This window comes from Oncorhynchus gorbuscha, linkage group LG17 (assembly GCF_021184085.1).
Source record: "Oncorhynchus gorbuscha isolate QuinsamMale2020 ecotype Even-year linkage group LG17, OgorEven_v1.0, whole genome shotgun sequence".
Classification (NCBI taxonomy): domain Eukaryota; kingdom Metazoa; phylum Chordata; class Actinopteri; order Salmoniformes; family Salmonidae; genus Oncorhynchus; species Oncorhynchus gorbuscha.
This window is the reverse complement of record NC_060189.1, coordinates 32,222,297-32,248,112: the sequence shown is the minus strand read 5'-3', so window position 1 is coordinate 32,248,112 and position 25,816 is coordinate 32,222,297. Positions and strand designations below refer to the sequence as shown.

General features: G+C 43.7%; 2 protein-coding genes across 2 annotated transcripts in view; one reads left to right on the top strand and one right to left on the bottom strand.

Moving 5' to 3' along the window:
* Window positions 1-6,759: 6,759 nt before the first annotated feature.
* On the top strand, window positions 6,760-9,228 carry LOC124002094 (insulinoma-associated protein 2-like). The gene has a single exon (XM_046309366.1). The coding sequence runs from the start codon at window positions 6,872-6,874 to the stop codon at window positions 8,525-8,527; it is 1,656 nt and encodes a 551-aa protein (XP_046165322.1). The 5' UTR covers window positions 6,760-6,871; the 3' UTR covers window positions 8,528-9,228.
* Window positions 9,229-9,306: 78 nt separating this feature from the next.
* Window positions 9,307-25,816, bottom strand: part of LOC124001787 (ral GTPase-activating protein subunit alpha-1-like) — a 77,543-nt gene continuing 61,033 nt past the window's right edge. Inside the window, 2 exon segments of the mRNA XM_046308862.1 lie at window positions 9,307-13,047; window positions 16,294-16,418. Of these exon segments, the coding sequence (XP_046164818.1) occupies window positions 12,896-13,047; window positions 16,294-16,418 (277 nt within the window). The 3' untranslated portion in view covers window positions 9,307-12,895.

The following is a 25,816-nucleotide window of genomic DNA, read 5'->3' as shown; positions in this document are numbered from 1 at the left end:
TTCTTAAACAATACATAGTACTGTATGAACTGAATAGAAGCCAATCCTTTCTCAAAATAAAATATTTTTATTTTTATAGAGTTCTTATGTTGCAGTCCAAACTAGATCAAAATAAATGCATGTATTTTTGTCCTTGAAACATTACGTTGAAATACTGTAAAATCCCATAAAACCTATGGAGGTTGTTCCTTATGAAGAGTTTCGTAATGGTGGATGGCGTCTTCGAACAGCGCCCCCTGTCAGTCATCTAGTAAATACATATCATTGGTAAGAACCTATAATCTGCATCTCACTGGTAGAGGAGGAAAATGATGGGGGTGGGCATCGATGGAAATACCTAAAACTCCGCAGGACAAGAGTTTCTGAAACACTGAGCAAAGGCCGAGAGCAGACAAGAATGGTGACTCATAGTTAATACTAGTGAATTACTGAATCAAAATACAAAGCAAATTGTACAGTCGTGATGAGTGTGCTGCCTTGTCAAACATTAACCCAATACAACCCAATGCAAAACAATAAAGTGTGTTAATGAAATGGATGACTGTGTATTTTGTGTGAACTTTGTCTTTACAGATTGCATTGCTTTCTGATATAATTGTGGCATGTTAACAACAGTGACCAAACATGTTCATACCATCAGCTCTCAAGTCGGACATGGAATAAGTGGAAATGCTTCATTTTCTAAATTAAACTTTATTTGAACAGGGAGGACATATTGAGACCTAGGTCTCTTTATCAAATGTTTCCTGTATAATACAACATACATATGCACATTAGAACCAAAATATATACAGTGCCTTCAGAAAGTATTCACACCCTTGACTTTGTCCACATTTTGTGTTACAAAGTGGGATGATTAACGGATTTAATTTTCATTTTTTGTCAATGATCTATGCACAATACTTTAATAAGTCAAAGTGGGAGAGAAATTCTAATGTAAAAAAATTGATGAATAATAAACCACTAATATATCTTGATTACATACAGTGAGGCAAAAAAGTATTTAGTCAGCCACCAATTGTGCAAGATCTCCCACTTAAAAAGATGAGAGAGGCCTGTAATTTTTATCATAGGTACACTTCAACTATGACAGACAAAATGGGGGGGGGGATCCAGAAAATCACATTGTAGGATTTTTATGAATTTATTTGCAAATTCTGGTGGAAAATAAGCATTTGGTCACCTACAAACAAGCAAGATTTCTGGCTCTCACAGACCTGTAACTTCTTCTTTAAGAGGCTCTGGTCTGATGAAACAAAAATAGAACTGTTTGGCCATAATGACCATTATTATGTTTGGAGGAAAAGGGGGAGGCTTGCAACTCGAAGAACCCCATACCAACAGTGAAGCATGGGGGGTGGCAGCATCATGTTGTGGGGGTGCTTTGCTGCAGGAGGGACTGGTGCACTTCACAAAATAGATGGCATCATGAGAAAGGAAAATTACGTGAATATATTGAAGCAATATCTCAAGACATCAGTCAGGAAGTTAAAGCTTGGTTGCAAATGGGTCTTCCAAATGGACAATGACCCCAAGCATACTTCCAAAGTTGTGGCAAAATGGCTTAAGGCCAACAAAGTCAAGGTATTAGAGTGGCCATCACAAAGCCCTGACCTCAATCCAACAGCCCCAAAACATCACTGCTCTAGAGGAGATCTGCATGGAGGAATGGGCCAAAATACCAGCAACAGTGTGTGAAAACCTTGTGAAGACTTACAGAAAACGTTTGACCTCTGTCATTGCCAACAAAGCGTATATAACAAAGTATTGAGATAAACTTTTGTTATTGACCAAATACTTATTTTCCACCATCATTTGCAAATAAATAAATAAAAATCAAATTTTGTCTGTCATAGTTGAAGTGTACCTATGATGAAATGACAGGCCTCTCTCATCTTTTTAAGTGGGAGAACTTGCACAATTGGTGGCTGACTAAATACTTTTTTTGCCCCACTGTAAGTATTCAACTCCCTAAATCACATTTAGCGACCATTGCAGCTGTGAGTCTTTCTGGGTAAGTCTCTAAGCTTTCCACGCCTGGATTGTGCAAAGTTTTCCCATTATTCTTTAAGCTCAGTCAAATTGGTTGTTCATCATTGCTGAAGAAACATTTTCAGGTCTTCAAATAGATTTTCAAGCAGATTTGAGTCAAATCTGTAACTCGGCCATTTAGGAACATTCACAGTCTTCTTGGTAAGCAACTCCAGTGTAGATTTGCTGAAAGGTGAATTAATCTTGCAGTGTCTGGTGGAAAGCAGACTGAACCAGGTTTTCCTCTAGGATATTGCCTGTGCTTAGCTCCATTCTATTTCTTTTTTTAATTCTGAAAAACTCCCCAGTCCTTAATGATTACAAGCATACCCATAACATGATGAAGCCACCACTATGGTCAAAAATATGGAGAGTGGTACTCAGTAATGTGTTGTATTGGATTTGCTCCAAACATAACACTTTGCATTAAGGAGAAAAAGTGAATTGCATTACCACATTTTTTTTATTGCAAACATGATGCATGTTTTGGAATATTTGTATTCTGTACAGGCTTCCTTCTTTTCCCTCTGTCAAGTAGGTTAGAATTGTGGCGTAACTAAAATGTCTCTTCGGCAACTGAGTTAGGAAGGACACCTGTACAGTTGAAGTCTGAAGTTTACATACACCTTAGCCAAATACATTTAAACTCAGTTTTTCAGAAGTTTACATACACTAAGTTGACTGTGCCTTTAAACAGCTTGGAAATTCCAGAAAATTATGTCATGGCTTTATAAGCTTCTGATAGGCTAATTAACATAATTTGAGTCAATTGGAGGTGTACCTGTGTATGTATTTCAAGGCCCACCTTCAAACTCAATGCCTCTTTGCATGACATCATGGGAAAATCAAAAGAAATCAGCCAAGACCTCAGAAGAAATCAGCCAAGACCACCATTTCTCACATAATTAGTTGTGCCGACACAAAATGGTCCCACCATGTCAAGTGAACAAATAATCTGTCTGCATTTATAAACTCCTACCAAAATGTGATTTATTTTTTTTATGTTTTTTTTTCTTCTCACAGCTGTCGTCATTTTTTTATATATTTTTCTACAGGTATGACTGTACTCGCATGAAAAACAACTGTGGATGGAAACATGGTTTAAGTCTCAGCTTGGCAACCCTTTAAGCCCAATGATACGTTTTTACAACACTTACCTCTCTAGCTGTAGCTCAGAATGTTTGTTTCTCCATCTCTTCAGCCATCTCGTTAAGTCATGTACTTGGCATGGATGGCTTACAACATATGCTTGTGTAGGGGACCAATGTGGTGTCAGACAAGTGGACAGGTTCTAATGTTTCAGAGGCTATTGATGCCACAATAATCATATTGACACACAACAAATATTACTAAGAGATACATCTGGGTCAGAAGAGATGCACTATGTAGTGTTTGACATCATTTTTTAGTTTAGGACCTGTACGGAATGCAGTTTAGGACAAATGCAACCGTGGGTCACACAGGGTTAAAGGCAGTCTGAAAACACCTGATTTGGATACATGTGATGTATTGGGTTGAAACGATATCACTAGCTACACAACAGCAACATCTCAGTTCAAGCACAGCACAAGAAACATAAGAATCTGACATTCTGAAATAAAGTGAAAAATGTAACCTACATGCACTAATTTGAGCACGAACTAATCACAAGACACCAGTAGATGGCGACAGAGGACAGACATATTGCTTTAGTTCATGAAGAAGAAAAAAAGGCAATGCATGAAGAAAACAAAAAGCCTATTCTGTAGACTTTGATTTACCAGTCGACCTTTACAGCAGTAGTTATATATTATTCTAGCTAGGTAGGACTGCATGTAGACAGAGAGGAATAATGTAATCATGAAAAAAAAAAGAACGAAAGATGTTTCCGTTTAAGTCATAAACAAGGTTGTCCATGTCTTCTTTCTAGCGGGCTGGGCAGAACATGAGTGCTAATTAAGAACAATCAAAAATGTAATTACTGAGCAATCTGTCGGTCAGGGAGCTGCCAAATCTTGCAGGGCTGGAGCTGAGGCTGGAGCTGTCCGTCTCCCGCGGTGCTGAAACACCACCGCACCACGCACTAACAAGAGAGCCGACCCTGAATCCAACACACACACTTAAACATCATATAATGCTTAGTAGTACGAGGTCCCCAACATCGATTAAATAAAAACAAAAAGCATAAGAAAAAATGCATATTATTATAAGGACTAAGCGATTATAGGCTACTGTGACCACATGCCAGGCTGTAGTCCAGTAATACTTTAAAACGGATGAAAAATAAAAATCAATAAATTCATTTTCAGCAGTCTGTGGGATTAGAGGAAGGCATTGATCACACAGATGACATCTCAATAATCTGACATCGGGGCTAATCTTTTCAAAGCCGTAAATCTATCTAGCAAGAAGAAACGTTCAAAAATCCGGCCAAGGTCGAAACAAATTTGGTTTACATTTTGACAATGAAAAATATTTCAAAAGTTCAATTTCTGAACGAAGTAGCATAGGCCTATGAGTGCCATGAACAAATAGTGTTGTAAATGTTTCCCTAATGTTGATTAGATTTCTTTCATTAAACAAGGCGTAGGCTATGCATGACATAGCCTGCTAAAATAGACTAGAATAAATAATGCAAGCGTAGGCCCACAATTAAAATATATTAGATGTTTTTAATAATACTTGGTGCAAAGCCTAATTGTGATTTCCACTGAATTCGCATTAGATGTTATAACACTCTGTACAGAGACACCTCTTAATTCCCCAGGTGGCCCTTGTCAAGCGCACGTCAAAAGGAAGTGCCGGTTCTCACGCTCATCCGCTTTGATTAATTTCCAGGGACGCCCCCTAACCACGAACCAACTCGGCACAACATATTGTAAACCACCAGGGCCAGAGCGATACGCTCCCCCGGGATAAAAATGTATTTGCTTCTCTGATCTCTTATCTGCGTTCCCAGCTTCGCAAGGAGGGCAGGAGAGACGTAAATGCCCTCTTTCCCGCTGGCAGGTTATCGGTGGGTTGGGTCTCCGCCACCAATTATCTTCTCTTGTCAGTGCCGTGAGCATCACTAACCTTCTGCAGCGGAGATAGCGCGTTGGTCTCACTAGGGAAAACGGACACGGAGATATTCTGTTAGATATTCCCATCGATAACGCAACAAAAGAGAGAACAGATAGGGTTCTACGTCCCTAATGAAAAAAGCAATGGCACATCTCATTATCTTATGAGCTTAACTGATAAAATAGCCAACAGGTTTATATAGGCTGGTTCTGAATACTGACAAATGAGGATGGCCATCTGTAAAAGCACAGTAGACCTAAAGGCTGAATAAATGAACATGAAGGACAGGCCTAACGATGAACGTAGGTATACTTACCATCTTAGGCACTACCTAGGCTATATCAATCTGATAAGGGGATCTGTTTGAATCAAAAACCATCTGCATTCAGGCGACAGATTAAAAGGTGTGGAGAGATAACATCTGTGTTTTATTGTTGATAGGCCTAATTGGGCTCCTCCAATCCTTGTCACTGTACCCAGTTTTAATGACAGTTGGTAAAATCACGCACACATGTAAAACATGAGGATGTCTGTCAAGGAGACGTATATAGGCTACTCATCTAATGGATGTTTCTGGAACATTGTTGGCATAGGTTAGGTCCTACTAATGGCTGTTGAAAGATTGCATCTGGAAGAGCTGCCTCTCAAATTAAACGGCTTAATCGCGCGGTTACATTCGTTACTGCGCGCACAGCTTGCAGCCCCACAAAACAAATGAGAAAGCAGGTAAAGTGCATCAAATGGACAGATTAAGACAACAGACTTTTCATAAATGCTATAAATTACGCGGCATGCCAACAGAACAGAAAACCAAAACAATCATATCATCTTAATTGCTAGTCGCTTATCAACAGCAGGATAATTCAAATCCGAATAAAGAATTCCCAGAAAGGTTAGGCGCGTGAGGAAGCAAATCATTCATTCATTACGCACTTTGCTTGGAGAGAGGGAGTCACTCTATTATAATCAACATGATTTAGGAAATAAACGACCTATCCTTGTTGTATTTGTGGCATAATATTAATATTAGTCATATGCAATGACATTATTAGGATTAAACAAACATTTTATGGGCTATTTTTCGTTGTCATTTCAACAATATTTGATCAAATTCTGGAGGTCAGTCTGCTTTTTCGTGCATTTGGCTAGTTTATTAAACACATGCTGTCCATAAAGGACATTAATTAATGTATTTGCAGAAACTTGACTGTCTACGAGATAGTATATAGTATTACGCATCTCTGTATCACAGAGAAAACATTGAAACATCACAAAACATATCGTAATTGCATGGTCAGTTTTTTAAATTCTTATACATTGACAATAGTAATGTCATATGGATAGCGTAACATTTAAGGTTTTAGGACATCTTCTGATTCGATCTTGCAAATCGTGAATCACTAGACAAGTTGTAACGTTATTGATGGGTTATTAAGAAGAACATGGAAAACCAATGGGATGATACAATGTTAAGTGTGTAACTGATTTATAATAATCCACTCCACATTAGTAATGCCTTTGTAACAGGATCGTCTCTTAAACGCTCGTGCGTCGCCCACTCCACTGTCCGTGCTGATTGGACAGTGCTTGGCCACAAACGGTGACTTCACAAAAAAACAGAAGGCGACCCCAAAGATAAAAAACAAGCCACGCTCATCGATGTGGCAGTGTCCTCCGTCCCTTCCACCTGTCAGTAGTCACCTCGCCCGCGCGCCTATCAGAAAGCGACCGCGAGCGCTCCTTCACGAGTAACGGCACTTCAAAGTTGACCCGGGAACCTTTCCGTTCCGGCGTTAAGATGCCCAGAGGATTTTTAGTGAAGAGGAGTAAACGCGGCTCAGCGGCTTCTTACAGAACTCGTAATGACAACGAACTGCTAAAAGTGGACATGCCTGTGCATACACCGGAGGAGCGAACTGGGGTGCCAAATGCGTGCCCAATTGTGCCGTTATCCGAGGATGGTACATTTGGAGAGCCATGGACAAGCGACCCGGCTGAAGCGGATCAGGTTCAGCTGCCGGAGAGCGCAGGCAAGGTGGAGATCAGGGAGGACTTTGGGAGATACCCCCTACACTATCCCCTCACTGAACCGGACCATGACGGGTCTCCTGGCCGGGCTGACCTCTCCTATAGCCCGATAAAACCAGTTGGCACCGAGCTGGAAAAATCTTTCTTCGACCGGTGTATGAGTTCACCAACCGTGACAGAGTCGTTCGCGATGAGCACGCCCGTGTCCTCAATAGAGAGACTTCTACAAAATCACGCACCCTTTGGACACTCTGATATGAAATTCGACCCACCTGTGCACCTCTACCCATCTCTCCATCATGCTATGAAACGCACGTACATGGAGCCGGAGCGAAAGACCAAGCCAACATCCAAAAAGCCTAAAGTGATCAGGAAGCTCAGTTTAGAGGATGAAATCTCCACCTCACCAGTGCTTGGGCTGAGAATTAAGAAGGAGACCCCTGAATTTAAAGCAGCAACAGCATCTTCTGGTAATAAGAAACCGTTGGGAGAATTCATCTGCCAGCTCTGCAAAGAGGAATATCCTGACCCTTTCTCCCTCGCGCAACACAAGTGCTCCAGGATTGTGCGCATAGAGTACCGCTGTCCCGAGTGCGACAAAGTTTTCAGCTGTCCTGCCAACCTGGCCTCTCATCGCAGGTGGCATAAGCCTCGTCCGGTTACCAACGGAGAGGCACAGAGCGCAAAAAAGTCACAACCAGAGGCACAGTTGCACGAGAGGACATCCGTGGAAGGGAAAGAGAATGCGAGCGAGTTGAGAGTTAACAATCAGCACCACGTCTCTCCGGACAGCTCCATTTGTCAGCGGTCCATTACGGTGGACAGCTCCCACAGACAAGAGCAGGTACTCAGAAGGGCACAGGAGAGCCCGCCGCCCTTCGATCCGCGCTACCGGGTCACAGAGAAAAGCATTGACCTGCACATCAGAGCGGGTGACAGCTCAAGCACAATGCATTGTCCGGAGACTGACGTTGCCTCTCCCTTCTTACAGAACTCCGGGACAGTTGAGGAGATTTACGAATGTCGCTATTGCAGCAAGAAGTTCCGAAGACAAGCGTATCTGAGGAAACATCTTGCAGCGCACGAGACAATCAAAGTCTCGCCATATAACCAGATAGAGAGTGGGCAAATCACGTTTCCCTGTCACTTGTGTGGTGCCCATTTCCCATCCGCTGAAATTCGGGACAAGCACAGAGTTTGGCATGCAATGAGAGACGACATTCTAATGAATCCAGGGAAGATTGCGGGTAGACCAGAATTAATAAGACCAGACCTCACACAGGGAGATCAACAGATATTCACCTGTAAGCACTGCCCCTCTACCTTCTTCAGTTCTCCTGGGCTCACGAGGCATATCAACAAGTCTCACCCTACAGAGAACCGGCAGGTGATGCTGCTACAGATGGCAGTGCGGCCCGGCTGCTAGTAGCCTAGTCTACTGTAACACTGTAACCCATGAGCAACAAGTGGATTCATTCATTACTACATATGAAAGTATGAATGCATTTTCTTTGTACTACATGTGATTGTATTGTAACTTATTATACTACCTGATCAGGTCAAAAACAGCCTATTTTCATCACAAGATAGTTTTTTTTGTTTTTTGCAATGACAGGAGCCTACAGCCCACTAGGACCACATTTTAACGCTTGCTTTTGGCCTATATTCACGAATGTACATTGATTGATTTACAGTGTAATGATTGTTGAAACATTTAACAGTGAAAATGGGTATATAAAATGTTTTAGTCAAGAGCTGTCATTATAAGCATGTAATGAAAATAAGAGGTTGATCCTGTGAATGGGCCATCTGAAGAGTACCAGACCTCACCACCTTTATGTTAATGTAGTTCCTATGGAAATTGAATGTGCTTGTTCAGTATAGTTGTGGAATTGATTTATAAACCAGCAAGGCTATCAAGATGTATTTTCCTACAGAAAATCAAGCTTACCTGTTAGAGTATAAAACTGTTTTAGTGAGTTTAAAAGTGTATTTATTCTATAAAATGTAATTGCTCAATAAATTCCTTCATGGCGCCGATGGTTACAATTACGTTGTATTTTGATATGTAGCCTAGTGAACATGGAGAAAAAAAAAAACGTACTTTGATTGTCAATAAACACAAGTCTGTGTGCATACGAATGATGGCTACTATACAGTATTTGATGAGATTTTCACAAGAGCTATTCCAATAACAAGCAGGTGGTAAGAATACTTTTTATTGTCAAATTCCATTGCACACCCACTCTCTTTCTGGACAGCCATTACAAACGTATAGATACAAGTATGCCAATACCATTTCATTTTGTGTGATTGTGTGTGTGTGTAGATGTTATACCAACACATGCAGTTAGTAGGCTTACTGGCATCATGCAGTATTTGGTCAGTAGTAACATACAGTATAACTCCATAAATGAGCAAGTCATTTTTTAAAACTTTACAGTATGTACACGTTTCAGTCCCGTCTGAGTGTAGGGAGAGAGCAAACCAATCTCCTCAGCTTTAAGTAAGGATGCAGCATGATTTCCTCACTCTCTCTGGCAAGTTTTTAGTTCTCATCCTTGGTCATCTTATAATAATAATAATAATAACTATCGGAACGGACTTCAAGCTCATATATTCAAACGTAACACAAAAATAACATGGATTTGACCTTAGACATGGCAGCAGTTTTTAAAAGATATTACAACCAAAAAGGTCCAAAAAAGGTATTTACAATCCCTTTCCTCTCTAGCAGAGAACCTATAGCTGAAAGCAAATAACGATAAAGTATAACAAGAAATAATAGCAGTATTCAAAGATAAAAATGCAGTGTTTGCTCTGTTAGTGTCGTAAAGTTGGACACAGTTGGCAACTGGAGTGACAAAGGGGTGGGTCGTTCTTGAATTGCAGTGGGATTTGCCTCCCTTGCCTTCGCAACCACGAAACACACTTTAAAATGACAAAAAGTTACACATCATACATGTTTTTGTTTATCGGGAACAGTTTATCAATACTAAAACAATGTAAGTCCTTTATACTGAAAAACTTTATATTTATGCATTGTTTAAAGTACTAAGGATAAGCAAATGGGCTTTTTCCAGTAGTGATGTAGAGTTGTATTGACATGTTTTGGGGATTTAGTGATCGATTATTTTGAATACTAGATAGTGAACAAAAGTATTTAATAGATTGTATAGATCAGGGATAGGCAACTCCAGTCCTCGGGGGCTGGAGTGCTGTCACACTTTTCCCCCATCCCTATATCTAACATCTGAATAAACTAATTGCATTCGAAACTGAAGATCATGATTCTTTGATTAATGGAGTTAGGGGTGGGGGCAAAAGTGTGACACCAATCAGGCCCCCCGAGGACTGGAGTTGCCCATCCCGGGTATAGATCAATAAAAACAGGCTATTTAAAAAGAAACTGTCCATCAGTTTTATGTCATTGGTGTTACCGCCTTGAAAATCACTCATTGCAAAGATATACAACGACCTTGAGCATTCCCTCCAGTGGCAAAATTATCAGGGAGGGGTCTGTATTAAAGAAAATGTTTAGCTAATCACACCCTTTAAGTACGTCATGAGGATTTCATTGATCATTTGGTGTTTAAATCCAACAGGTGTTACTCAATTTAAATGAAGGGAAATTACATTGTGAGCAAAATTAGTAATCATATCACTTTAGTTAAATTTATATTTTTAATGACTTTACAAGTAAATCCTCAACCTAAAATGTCTCAGTGTTACTACTCCTACAATTGGCACACTGCTATCATAATGGTAAACATGATTTAAAGTCATTAAGCTGCCATATTAGCTGATTTAGACAGGAAGATGTACCCAAATACATGTAAATAAAAAATAATAAAAAATTATCCCCCCCCCCCCCAAAACCCCATCGTAACTCAAGAACGACCCAGGTACAGGTGTTGTTGGGGAAGCAGGCCTGGGAGGAAGACCACGATGAAGACCTGCTACAATACATGAAAGGGACAGTAGAGAAGTGTTCACGACAAATAGCACATTAGCTTGATCTGAAGCCCACCTGCAGAGACCCTAGCCTGGAGTTTCAGAATAACCCAAATAAATAACAGTGGTGTCAAACTCATTTTGCACCAGGGACGGCATTCGGTCTTCAACGAGGTCCAGAGGGCCACACTGAAAATGTTTTATATTCCCTCGAAGTCCAAATTTGCAAAAAATAGACAACCGTCTTGCTAATTGTTTCGATACTTCCTGACTGTCTAGATTTAATTTAGGTGATTATTGGTGAGCTGGACAGTGAAGAAACGGTATATGGTTGTTTAAGCTCCTATACAGTACATACTGTGTTAATACCAATACTTTACAGGAGGGAATGTCTCCATATCATAGGAGATGGTCCTCTTTCATTTGTGTTGTTGCACAGACAGACACACAAACCTTAACGGCAATGAGCTTTTTCTAGCTGTGGACAAAGCTACAGTACAGTGTTGTATAGGCCAACTTCAGCAGGCAAGCTTTGTGATGACGTCCGAGGCAGAAGACCTCTTATATGAAACACAAGCAGAAGATCTGATCACACATCCAACCGTTGGTTTTTACGTATCTTAAAGTTAATAGACGTCTAGTTTTTTTTTTTGGCAGCTATATTCAAATCTGTACACAGACCAGGTATGGTCCTCAACACTATACACCTTAAATATGTATTCTCATATATATAATATAGTCATCATAAGTGAAAAAAGGGCTGGTTCAATACAACACATTGTATATGAACAAAACTAAATCATCAGTAACATTCTTTATCAGGTGAAAAACAAGTTTACAATCTCGATTAAAAAAAAATACATGTGACCCTCAAAAGAACAACAGTAGTGTGAACTCAGAAAGTCAAACTTAGTCGCACGTTTAGCGTGAAAACCAAAACCAAAATGTAAGTGCTTCACTTTAACCAAACAATTTCCATCTCAGAATTCTAGAAACAAACTTTTCCAACTTCAAAACGTTCATCTCATCTTTGAACACTTGCTGACATTGCTTCAGTCCAAGCATAAAGAAAGTGACAACTCCTGTATATACAGAATATAGTACAAATATATATATAAATTTGTCTCACGGTGGACACAGTGACCAAATATGACAAATTAGCTTTTCTTACTTTGTGTTTCTTTGTTCTTTCTTACAAACTCTTACAATCCCTTTCCTAGTGGGTGAAGAGTCAGGTGCCCAGAGAGCAGGGAGATCAGGATATTAGCCACTCTGCTCAGCTACAACAGCAGAGAAAGACCACACTATAGTTCATCATCTCAGTCTAATATCAAGTGATTTCAACCATCAACAATGCTACTTACAATGAACACACATCTCTCATGTTGCCTTTATGCTTTCTGTACAAAACCAACCGATGCTGCTTCTTTTATATATCTAAGTATATTATATTTTGTGTAAAGTTTGAGGTGGTAGTGAGCATAGTTAGCTAACCTTGCCCTGGGGACTTGTTTATTCTGTTGGAGGCCCTGCTACCACAAGCTGAGTCCTGGGGGCCCCTGGGCTGGCCCCTGAGGGTCTGGCTCTGTTGAAGGCCTTATCCTGCATCTTGGAAGGATGGTGCAGTAGGGTTGATGCTGATTCTGACCCTGCAGGGCAGGCGTGTCCATGTCCATATAGTGGGGGTACATAACATGCGATGCAGCACTGTTAGCAGGTAAAGGCTGGTAGTTGCAGTGCAGTCCTAGCTATACAGTACAGAGAGTCAGTCGGTTTGTCTGAAGGCTGTGACCTCATGCAGGGCGTTGCATGGAGGACGATCAGCGGAGGGAAAGTCCGATCAGGTCTTATTGGCCGAGCCGGAGGAGCGTCGGAGCTTCATGGACATGCGGCTCTTGCTAGTACGAGGGGACATTGGCGAGGCTAACTGGTCGGCCCCGTCTAGCTGCACTGCTGCTGGACTTTCTCCCTCCTGACTCTCGAGGCATGAGCCTGTGGAAGGAGAGAGAGGGAGGGATGAAGGATAGGGGAAGAAACAGAGGGAGGGAAGGAGAGCACAGGTATTAGAGTCCCCCCGTACCTGCCCAGCCAACCCACTACATTCAATAATAAAACAGCAATGCTGAAGCCCCCCCCAATACTACTGGATCTTACTCCTCCAGTCTACACCCTGCCTTTCTGAGGTTAGTCCCCAGCTCATATTAGCCTTAGTCTAAGGAAAGCGAGGGGAAAGTCAGTACATGCACTTCAATTTCTACTATAGTGGTAGAGGTGTTACATCTCTTTGAAAATCATTGTTTTGACTTGTGTTTTAGTGACTGTATTATACAGACAATACAGTTAGCTCTTTTTTAACCGTGATGAATCAAAGCATCAATGTGCATGAAATGAATCCAAACAACTATGGTGGTAATATTAAAACACAGGGATATGACACCTAGACCGTCAGAGAACAATGCACAGGACACTAAAGAAGAAGGAAACAGGGTAAGAAGGAAAAAGAAAAAAGGTACTTTGCCGTGTTCATGTTTCAGCGTACCATTCACAGCTAGCATGAAAGACCTTCCGTTTCAAGCCTTTGCCCTTTACCTTGCCGAGCCCAATGTTTTCTACTGGAGTTTTGGGAAGGAGCAGAAATATCAAGCTCTCTTTGGTGGGGAAGATGAAGAGAAGCCACAAAGCCACAGGGGAGAGAGAGGGGAGGAGAAGAAAGTAGAAGAGGAGACAACAGGACAACGGAGGTCAGTAGAGGTGAATTGGAAAATGGGTAAGGAGAGGAAAAGGGAAGAGGAAGTAATGAAGCAGTTTGAAGGAGTAGGCAGGGAAGGAGCGGTACAGCGGGGTAGAGCAAGCAAGGAAAGGATTGGAAAAACGCAAAAAGAAGAAGACAAAGACCACAGGAGAGAGAAAAGATAAGAGGTGTGAGCAGAGGGGGAATCAATAGAAGGTGCACAGAGAACAAAGACAGCAGAAGCACCACCTAAACATCATCACACACACGTTTGACTGGCGCATTAATGCAATGATTACACTTACTTACCAACGTTTATGCGGTTTAAATATTGATCTTCAGGGCCAGCCATCTTCAATGGCTACATAACGTGTGTGCGTCTGTCAGTCCATGAGTAAAGAGAGCAACTGTACTGTGCTCTGACTGGGCTCATAAAACAGACTTGACTGCCTAACATTTACTGAACACATGTAAAGAGGTAAAGAAGCAGAGCTCCAGTAAATTCATGCTCAGGAACACACAGAGGAAGATGGTGGTTAGAATCAAACACAGTGGGAGTGATGAGGAACAGAAGACAACACGAGAAAAGGCCTGTTATGGTGGAAGCATGCAAGGTCTGAGGTTCAACGTTAAAGTTAAGACACTCATCTGACAACATGATGGAGAAGAAACAAGAAACGGGGAACGATTGAAATCAGCAGATTTGGTCAGTGGAGAGAGAGAGAGAGAGACAGATAGGTATGGGTGCTCATAACATTGTTACACGTGAATCAGAAGGGAGCGGGGGTTTCCAGGAGTCTTACCTTTAGATATACACAAGTGATAGATTATGATCTAAAGGGGGAAACATAAAGGAAAATAAAACAAAAAAATAAAAATGGAAAAAAGGGAGAAAAAAAAATCAAAAACAAAGAAACAAAACAGAAACATGATCATTTGGGGTTAAGAGGAACAGAGTCCATCGTGGACTGGTGTTATCAACACAAAGGCAAGAATTAAGGCAAGGTTTTAGGGCTGAAAGATACTCATCACATTCTGTACTAGGAGGCTAATGTTTGCTGAAGCACAGGTCAATGACATAATTACATTACCCTAATATTATTGGGGTATTTTTCAGCCACAAAACATGCTTATGTTTCTCACTGTGCGGAACAAAAACCATGTACAATACACATGCATCTTTTTACAAATGAAAGGGTCACAAATTCAAACTGTCAAAAAGCAATCATGGAAAAAAATCATGGACAGATTGAAAATCTTTAGGGATTTTTGAAAAAAATTCTAGATTGTATTTATTTTACTCTCTTAATGTAAGCTACTGCTTTTAATAAGCACACACCTTCTTACATCTGTGACTAACATTAGAAAGAAGAGGACAGAGAGAACTGCTCTGTGTCACAGTTAGAATGCTCTCCTTTAAGATTGGATATAAGGACAAGTCTTCCGGGTGACTGACCCTTTCATTTCCGGCATGCATGTGATGTAGCCTGTCGCCACAGAGCAGAGACAATGAAGCTGGAGAGAGAATCAATGTGATGTAGCCTGTCGCCACAGAGCAGAGACAATGAAGCTGGAGAGAGAATCAATGTGATGTAGCCTGTCGCCACAGAGCAGAGACAATGAAGCTGGAGAGAGAATCAATGTGATGTTGGACCATGAAACCAGGTGTGTCAGCCAAACAAGCCCAGGTCCTGGCAGAGCACTTATCACTCCACAAGGGGCCCTAACTGGGGAGGGAGAGAGGGCACTACGCTATGGAGGGGAGTGTGAGACGTGGCTAAGTGCTCCATATGCGTGTGTGTGGGGGGGGGGTCTATCCAGGGGAAACACAGTGTGCATTGTTACAAGAATACAGAAAGAAATGACAGGTGCATCGACAGAACTAGTGCGGTTAAGGTTATTGCAGTAAGTGAAGGAGGTTTGAACTCATAACTACACAGACGAATTTGCAGATAATTTCTCAAACAGGTCAAACTTCTCTACTGCTAAATGAGATTACAAGAGTACTTAAGTAAAAACACTTTAGCATGTATATTTTACACAACTTTTACTTCACTACATTCCAAAAAAAAATATATACTTTTTACTCCATACATTTTCCCTGACACTCAAAAGTACTTGTTACATTTTGAATGCTTAGCAGGACAGGAAAATGCTACAATTCACACACTTGTAAATGATGTCTGAGTGTTGGAGAGTGTCCCTGGCTATCCATAAAATGAACAAAAAAAACACGGAAATTATGCCGTCTGGTTCGCTTAATATACGTAATCGGAAATTATTTATACTTTCACTTTTGATGCTTAAGCATATTCAAAACCAAATACTTTAAGACTTTTATTCAAGTAGTATTTTACTGGGTGACTCACTTTTACTTCAGTCATTTTCTATTAAGGTATCTTTACTTTTACTGCAGTATGACATTTGGGTACTTTTTCCACCACTGGTTGCAGTATATGAAAGATGGACTGTGATGGGCTACAGACCGAGTAGAGAGAGTGTCATACCGGGGTCTGAGAGGTGGTGGTGGTAGGGGGCGGGGCAGAAGACCCTCGCTGCGTAGTCCTCGAAGGTGGTTGGCTCCAGGTGGTGCTGGACGATGGTCTCCAGGTAACGGGCTCTCTCCTCGTAGCTGGTCCACAGGTCAAGGGTGAAATGTCATTCAGTATGGAAGACATTAGGGCACAGGACCTCTCTCTCAAAAGGGAGGTACAATCTTATAGAAAATGTGAAACTGACCAGGAGGCAAACATAAGGAGGTTGGCGATAATGCCCTTCGGGACTGCATTACCTGTGCAGCATTGTACCCACATACTTATTCGACAGAGTTGTGATCAAATCTCCCCCTCTCTTCCTGTGTGTGTGTGAACCAAATAAGTCTCCCTAATCAGAGACTCTCTGGTCATAATGACAACCATCCACTGCCATTAGAAGCTCCAAGGTAAAATGAGACGAAAGACACAACCATCTCCGTCCAACCAATACTATCAAAAGTGTGTTAGGAACCCAACATCGGCTTTTCAATATCATGACATTTGGCAACAGTGGCCTTTTTACTGTCTCTATTATCCAGTTAGGTAAAAATGATGATATTCTGTTAATGGATAAGATTGGATTAGTTAGGATGTTGCATATGGCTTTCCCACATGAATATGGCAGGCAGAGGGGCTAGAGAGAAGTGGAGAGAGAGGGAGGTAAAGACAACCAGAGAGAAAGAGAGAACATGGGAGAGAGTGAGCATGTGACAGAGAGAGACAGAAAGGGTGAGGACCCTCTCCTGCTGGAGTCAGGAAGGGGAGAGGATATTTTGGGAGCAGCCGAGTGTTTCACTGCGCAGGGTGAGGAGCCACCTGGCAAACGCTGACACAAGGAACAGCAGCAAAACATTGTTAAACGGTAACACACACACAGTTTGACGTCTAACATGGTAAAGTGTGATAGGCTGCACAGCAGGGGGAGGACAGCACTCCAGTGGATCTGCCACCTGCCTTTTCCCAGCACCCCACTTCCTGCTCACAGTTAAAGCTATCAAAGATGCCGCTCAGGGCTGTGAGAAGGCCTTGGAGCATGGTGTGTGTTCTGTGTGAGTGCCTGTGTGTGTCACAATAATAATGAAGGAACAAGTTAATGCAGCCAAGCAGCCACCAGATGAGACGTCAACACCTCACCTCTTCATGCCACTTAAGAGAGAACGACGCCCCACGCGGCTCCGACACAACACGTCACTCTGACACTAGGGCACACGAACACTGGGAGGAAAACAACACAACCAATCACCACTCTGGATGGATGTCGGAGATGGAGGGACAAGGCAGATTCTGCAACACAGTGCTTCATCAAGTCAACAGGTTTTCTACAGTTTACCCACGCCAATGAAATGAAAAACATAGTGCGTGTGTGTCAATTGGGTCTTGATATCAGTGCATCACCCTGATTCATTCAAAGACACCCAGGCAGGTTACTGTATGAAGTACGTTCCAACCCAGTAGCAGAGCCTGTGTTTCTTAGGACACATGCCTGTCTGAGTGTATAGTATCAGTACTGTACATAACCCTCATTCACTGCACACACGTTAGTGTGAAGTACTGTGTTGGGGGACCTGTATGTAGGTAGCCCAACATGCATTGTCGGACAACAGTAGCTGTGGCTGACCTCAGTTTTGAGAGGAGGAGCGAGACATAGAAGCGCCACTGCTGCATTATTTAATGGTAATCATTTCAGCCTCCTTGTCTCCTCTTCGCCTGTCCCTGCCCTGCGTGTGTCCGCCAACTCACCCTGGTGTTGCGTCACTAATGCCACCCTGTCACCACGACAACTAATCCTCTGCACTGTTGACTTGGAGATGCTCTTTTGTGTCTTAAAAAAAAAAAACAACGAGGTGAAGAGAAAAACAGATTTTTGCATTACACATCTTTCAACCATCAAACATGCCCTGGCCGGCTACAAATATACTGTAATTGAATTTGATGGGCATTACTTTTAACAGCTTGTTAAAGAAGAAAAGTGTCTTTAGAGAATGTGTATGGTTCTCTCTCCAGCCTGCCAGTCTCTCGAGAGGGGAGTGGAGCAGGAGAGGAGAGAGGGGGAAAAGAAAGGGGGCTTTTGTGTATCACCAGAAACTCATTTTCCCTGTGGATGAAAGGCAAAAAGGCAACAAGGGAAAAATGCACCTGGCTCCCCCCCCCCCCTCCTACCGAGCTTGTCATTGTCACCGCGCTCAACTCCCGGCTCTCGGAGGAAAGAGGACAAATTGCCAGTGAAGAGACACCAGAAGCGAGCTTGTTAGCACATTATCAGTGGTGCAGAGTGTGTGTGCGTGCGCGTGGAGGAGGCTGTGTGTGTGTGTGTGGGGGGGGGGCTACAGGAACAGTTCCCTGGCGTTGTGTTAATTCAGCACACAGAACATGCTGCTGCTGATAGCCTCCAAATTGATCACTTTTTGTTGTTGTTGTGCCCTGCCTCCCTCCCCCTCTGTTATGAAGGAGTGAGTGCCAGGAGGAGGAGAGAGCTGCCAGCCTCCCCAGAGCACTGTGTTGCTCTAAACAAGCCGCTGCTCTCCTCTCCGCTCCATTTGGAGATTCAGGGCCAAGAGCGTCGGTCTCTCCACTGAGCAGAGCAGAGAAGAGCAGCACTCCAATCACTGGCCTGCTACACAGAGAGAACTCAGGCTCATCACTGGCCTGCTACACAGAGAGAACTCAGGCTCATCACTGGCCTGCTACACAGAGAGAACTCAGGCTCATCACTGACCTGCTACACAGAGAGAACTCAGGCTCATCACTGACCTGCTACACAGAGAGAACTCAGGCTCATCACTGACCTGCTACACAGAGAGAACTCAGGCTCATCACTGACCTGCTACACAGAGAAACTCAGGCCCATCACTGACCTGCTACACAGAGAGAACTCAGGCTCATCACTGACCTGCTACACAGAGAGAACTCAGGCTCATCACTGACCTGCTACACAGAGAGAACTCAGGCCCATCACTGACCTGCTACACAGAGAGAACTCAGGCTCATCACTGACCTGCTACACAGAGAGAACTCAGGCTCATCACTGACCTGCTACACAGAGAGAACTCAGGCCCATCACTGACCTGCTACACAGAGAGAACTCAGGCTCATCACTGACCTGCTCACAGAGAGAACTCAGGCTCATCACTGACCTGCTACACAGAGAGAACTCAGGCTCATCACTGACCTGCTACACAGAGAGAACTCAGGCTCATCACTGACCTGCTACACAGAGAGAACTCAGGCTCATCACTGACCTGCTACACAGAGAGAACTCAGGCTCATCACTGACCTGCTACACAGAGAGAACTCAGGCTCATCACTGACCTGCTACACAGAGAGAACTCAGGCTCATCACTGACCTGCTACACAGAGAGAACTCAGGCTCATCACTGACCTGCTACACAGAGAGAACTCAGGCCCATCACTGACCTGCTACACAGAGAGAACTCAGGCCCATCACTGACCTGCTACACAGAGAGAACTCAGGCTCATCACTGACCTGCTACACAGAGAGAACTCAGGCTCATCACTGACCTGCTACACAGAGAGAACTCAGGCCCATCACTGACCTGCTACACAGAGAGAACTCAGGCCCATCACTGATCTGCTACACAGAGAGAACAGGCTCATCACTGACCTGCTACACAGAGAGAACTCAGGCCCATCACTGACCTGCTACAAACCTCAGAGCTCACACACAATGACAATTGAACATGAAAAAAAAGAAGAATCCAAAAAATACACTTCATCTGTAAAAAGAAGAGGAGTCGAGATAATTGACCCATCAGTTAATGCAGAAAATCCACATGAGCTGTACAGAGGGCACATAGACTTTCGTGCCCAATGAGTCAAATAGCTAACATTGAATTGTTTTAACGTGCCACTATTCCAAACCGTATGGACCCGAGAGGGGAGAGGTGTAGGCCTAGCTAGGGGACCGAACTGACACCTACAGGGTGTCAGACACACACAGCTGAGAGAGGATTTTTTAAATTGTACACTTGCTCATTCCTCCTCTCACACCACATCTAGCTCTAGTATTTTAACCTAGCAGTCCTCAGTGGGGTGTTGCACTGCTGGCATCTTCAGAAAGAAAATGCATACAGAATGTGGAGAGCCCACTGCTCTACTGTGAGACAAGAGCATAGCTACAGAGAGAGAAAGGACACATTTCCCAATGTCTCAGTGACGGTCCCTCTACACTGCCTCAATTACAGCTCTGCAATGTGCCAGCCAGGCCACTGGGGACCCACTAGAATAGGAGAGACAATATGGACCAGATCATCAAACCAGTTCAGAACGCACATTACATTCAACATCGACTGACAATTAGGCTCATTGACTGAAGCATCCCGAACAGTAAAACGGCCAAACAATAGGGTTTTGGTGAAGGTCGGGGTTAATGACACTACATTTCCTCTGGGCTCTGGTCAAAAGTAGTGTACTATATAGGGTATGCCATTTTGGACGTAGCTCCGGTACTTTGAAATAACCACAGACACCTGCGTGACTAGCGTTAGTCATCGGACCAGCGACTACAAGAATCCTAGGACTCCACTGCTTATCTCACAGCACCAGAATTATCAAATTGAATGATGGTAAAAAATAATAATAATATGGGGTAGCAGAAATGGGCCCAACATCAGTGATTCTGACTGGCAGCGTTCGATTAGCTACCTGCTTTATTCTGCGCTACAGGGCAATGGTAGAGAGAATAGAGCAGAAAGAAAGAAAAAAACATCACATAAATCATTTAATTTAAGGACTTTTACAGACTATGATTACAGAAATCTGAGTGTGCCCTGAAGTGCAGGGTAATCGGTTTATTCCCCCATCTGATGGCTGTGATATCGAAGCCCTAACAGTGATTTTATTACTGGGAGGAGGACGGAGGGAGCTGCGGCTGGCTGCCATAGCCCTCCTTGTCATTACAGCCAATGCACCCCTCGCTCCATCCCCAGCCACCAGATGAGAGGAGAGATAGCCCAGCTAATGCTTCTCCGCCTGGGGCCACACAGACATAGATCTGGGGCCCTCTGGAGTCAGATCCACTCCTATTAATCTCCTACCAAACCCAATTGGAGGCCTGGCCTGCCTGTGAAATATTGCTCGCGGACCTGACCTGCAGCCCTGATTTATCTGTCGCCCGTTCTGCCCCTTTCTCTCCACCCCGTCCGATGGTGAGACAGTGCTCACTGCTCGCGCCGTGTGCCTGTTGACGCAAATTCAACGATTATGTAACATTTAAAGGCACAGAGGGAGTGTTAATGTTATCCCGGGCATGAACAAATGCATACACACGCACGTACCTGGAAATAATGATTCATGAATTGCAGAAAGCGGGGCAGTTTACATGCTTTTCTGTCAATTGTTTTCCCCCCTGGACTGTGCTCTGTATGTAGCAGACTCAGTTATAAATAGTTTTATACAGCCAATACACGTATGTATTCTATTAATTTGAACTGTACAGCCATAAATCAGATGATACATTGCCTGATTATAGTGCAGTTCTCTATTGGTTTAAAAACACATTCCTAAAGGATGCAACAGTGAGGACTCAACGCAGTCACATTAACCTTTTGAATTATTTTTGTTGTTGAGGATTGAAAGCAACTAAGAGGAGATGTGTGCTCTTAAAAAGCCAGTCTTTATAATGATCTAGGACAGTCAGCTCTATAGTAGCAACAACAGCTCTGGGTGAAGACTGGTTCTGTTCTGATGTGGTTCTAGTGTGTTTATCCAGGCAGCTGGTGGTCTTGGGCCTAGATGGGTCACAGGTAGTTTGCACTGATTCAGGCTGTGGGCTACCAGTCAGACAGCTCATCTACGAGCATACAGCATGCAACTGACCCGTGGCCAACACACACACCTCATCTCGGCGCCTGTAGCCAACCTGCGGCGAATCCTAAACACCTTGTCAGAGAGCCCGCTCTCCACATCCGTGCCTCCGAGCCCCCCGAGGGGTTAGCTTGTTTACCCACTTTCCCCAACAAGGAGGGGGGCTGAAAGAACAAACCTTCTTATAAAAACAATCCCCATTATGCCTCTAGCTTATGTGTGAGCACAGTTCTGATGCTGAGGCACGAAAGAGACAACACAACAACATAGCTGGAAAATCAGAAAATGATTAACTAGGAGGTAAAACAACAAGGTTGAAGACGTTCCATAAACACTGACTGATATCAACTGTATAAATAGTACGGCATTAAGAAAATAATTATGCATAGGAAAATAATAATGTGCTCATGGATGCGTCTTGATATACAATTTCACATTAGAATGCAATTAGATCGATAACCAGATCTACTTCTTATCTAAATTCAATTGGCTGACAATGTACGAGAGAGCACGGTCGTCGAGAGATACATCCGAATTAGTGTACAGATTATGTCGTCTGTGCTAAATGAATAAATAAGTAGATTTCCATGCAGCCAGAGTCATCATCAGCATCACGGAGGTCAGGAGGACAGAGCAGCTAGGGTCAAAGGAGAAGAGGAGTGGGAGAAAGCAATTAGTTGTGACCCCGCCTAGGTTTCTTTATTTACTCCCCCCTTTTATACGTCGACAGGAAACAATTAGCGAGTAGCTAACCCCCTCCCCCCCGTCACACACACAGTCCAGCAGGCCGCAGTGCTACTGGGACACAATGGGGCCCATTGTGGGAGCTAGCTGTGTGTGGCTGCGCTGCTCGTTAGGCGTTTGGCTGGGCCTGGTTGTGTGTGGGGGAGAGTGAAGGGACAAAAGGAGCCCAAGCCCAAAGCTTTCATCAGCACGGTTGCCTTTGGAAAAGGCAGAGTCAGAGCAAAGGGAGGAAGGCACTGACCCAACGCTCCCTCTATCCCACCACTATCACGATCCACCATATGCTGACCCCAGCAGCAGGGCAGTGATTGCTGCCAATCAGAAGCCAGTGTGTGTGTGTGTGTGTGTGTGTGGCTGTCCCTACCGCCATACTCTCACTGGCTCGCACACAAACCACTGGACTGGCAGGGCCAATGGGGAAGCCGCTTAGCAACTCTCCTCTCTCCCCTCCTCCTCCACAACCAACATTGTCTCCCCGGCTCCACAATCGGCCACTGACAGATGGAAGATGGCCGTGGCTCACACAGTTACATTTTAGTCTGCCTTCCAAACAGCTTGACAGTCCCCTATTCTCCTAAACACACATACCAGATAGGCAAAAACAGAGGGAGACCAGAGGCTGTGTTGTTGAACGTTATCAAGGGGCCTTTACCTCGGACAGACCACATGGTCCACCGGCTGTAGAGGTGGTCTAGAGGGGAGATGGTCGAGCCCCTGGCCCTACGGCCAGAGAGGTCAACCAAGCTCTAATCACACCCAAACATTCAAAAAACTAACCAACCAGCGTGGTCACGCGGTTTGCCGCGCCGCTCAGGCATATGGTTAACTTATCCTGTGCAATGTGAGCTAACAACTTTCCAAGCCGGTACCATAAAAGCATTTTATCACACTGCCCCCAAACACACTGGGAGGGAGTGCATTTGTGTGTGTGTGAGAGACTGCCACAGAACAGATCTCCAAACTGGCTGTTTGAATGACCCTTGGATTACTCTTAGCGATGTAGCAACAAAAGCCTGATATCTGCGATAGGATAGAGGCCTGGGTTATGCTGCCTGTGTTACCCTGAGCCTCTCTCTGGCTGTGTTTGCCCAGTAGCTCCATGACGTGCCATGATTCGCAGCGCTGCCTGACGCCAGGTACTGTAGCAGCTATCTGCTATTTGAGTCCACCAGACATTAAGACCAGCAGCAGAGAAAGGGGGCCATTTTTTCCCTTCCAAGCACTGATTTCACAGTCATGGCAAATGAGGGATCAGTGAGTGGAGGCAGATGGACGAGCCCCGGGGCCAAGAGCATGAACCGAAACTTAGTGTGGAGGAGAGCGGGGTCGACGGGCACGTGCAGGAGGAGGGGAGAAGAGGCAGAGGAAAAAGAGAGAGAAAAAAAGAGGTAAAGGGATAGATGGCGGACAGAGTGTTCGCAACATCTGAAACCGCAACTCAAACAAAAAGGCGCTGCTCCGTTCAGTAAAAGGTACGCAGAGGACGAAGAGGAGAAGAATAAGAGGAGAAAAGGCTCTTTTGATGTGGTTTCACAAAGCAAGGCGGTCGGCAGGCGGGCAGCCTCTGGAGGAGATAAAGAACCCAGTGTTCTCCTTTATGAACAGGATCACTTAGCCGCTCCGGGGTTGGGCACCGCTGCACTCCAGGGAGAGTGTGGGGGAACTAACCTACGTCACACCATCACTACAAGCTCCAGTTTGCTGCTGTAACGCAGTTTGACCTGATTTCAAGTCCACTCACAGAGATCATACATTATTAAATAGGGACTCAATATGTAATTCTATGAGTCCACTACTCAATAGTATATCGGTCGAGTCTTCAATTTCCAATCCGCGCACCCAGTTTCCTAAGCGAAAAAGGAAAATTACAGCACTGAATGCTAAATTTGTTCCATAAAACAAAACAAGGACTCATTCCAGAACACAGGAAATAACCAATCATCCTTAGAGGAAGCCAGGAAATCCTTTTCTCCAGTGGATTTCACTAACAACGCCATTACAATCATCATAATCAATCATGTTGTTTGGTCACATTGTACAAGAACGATCAGTCAGAGGTGGTGGTGTGGGGGGTGTTGTTGCAGAACCATTGTACACCTACTGTTGAGGAATGAAAGGAGAGAATAGCCCGCCCACCCACCCTCCCACCGACCGTTTACTGGCTGTGCTCTGCTGCTCTATCAACAGGTAACTAAGTACTGCTCAGTGTCACAGTGTTGCTGGTCCAGTGGGGCCACTCAATTTTTTCTGCCTCAGTGCTCCCTAAAAGCCCCTCAGTGGAAGGCATTTAGAGAACATCTCCCTTAACACGCAAACACGAAAGCAGCAACAGCGGGCGCACACACATACACAGGCTTAAAACATCGCTATGAATCATCCCTTACACAGACTTCAATTAGCTGCCTGCTGAAAGACAAGATCTCTCTGTCCCCCTCGCTCACACATTTCGTCAAAAGAGTAAGAAAACCTGAAGTAAAAAGAACATTTTTAAAAAGAGTGGAAAGAAACAAAACAAAGAGGGTCTGGAGGCAGATAGAGAGATAGACTGGAAAGACATCCGTCGATAATGACAGATTACTGTAATTCTGGCTGTCAGGCCCATCGACCGGTGCAACTCACGCCAATCAATAGCCCAGTCCAGTATCGAGCCCTGCTCTGCCCCCCACACACACACACACGGGTGAGATTGCTGCGAGCAGTCTCAAGCCGAGCCAAACAATCATTCGCTCCGAGGACATGGCAGATGCGAATGGCTTTTCACCCCCTTATTTTTTGCTTTGTTTTCGAGCAGTATTATCCTTTTTTGAAAAGAGGAGAGCTTGAAAAGAGGGGTTAGAGGGTTGAGATATTTAGAGGTGGGGATTGAAGCACGCGAGCTTGAGTGGTCAACATAGTAGCACTTTCCAAGGAGGAATAAAATAAATGACAA

What these genes read in the sequence shown, in the direction of transcription:
- LOC124002094 (XM_046309366.1), top strand. Translation starts at nt 6,872, where the DNA reads ATGCCCAGAGGATTTTTAGTGAAGAGGAGTAAACGCGGCTCAGCGGCT.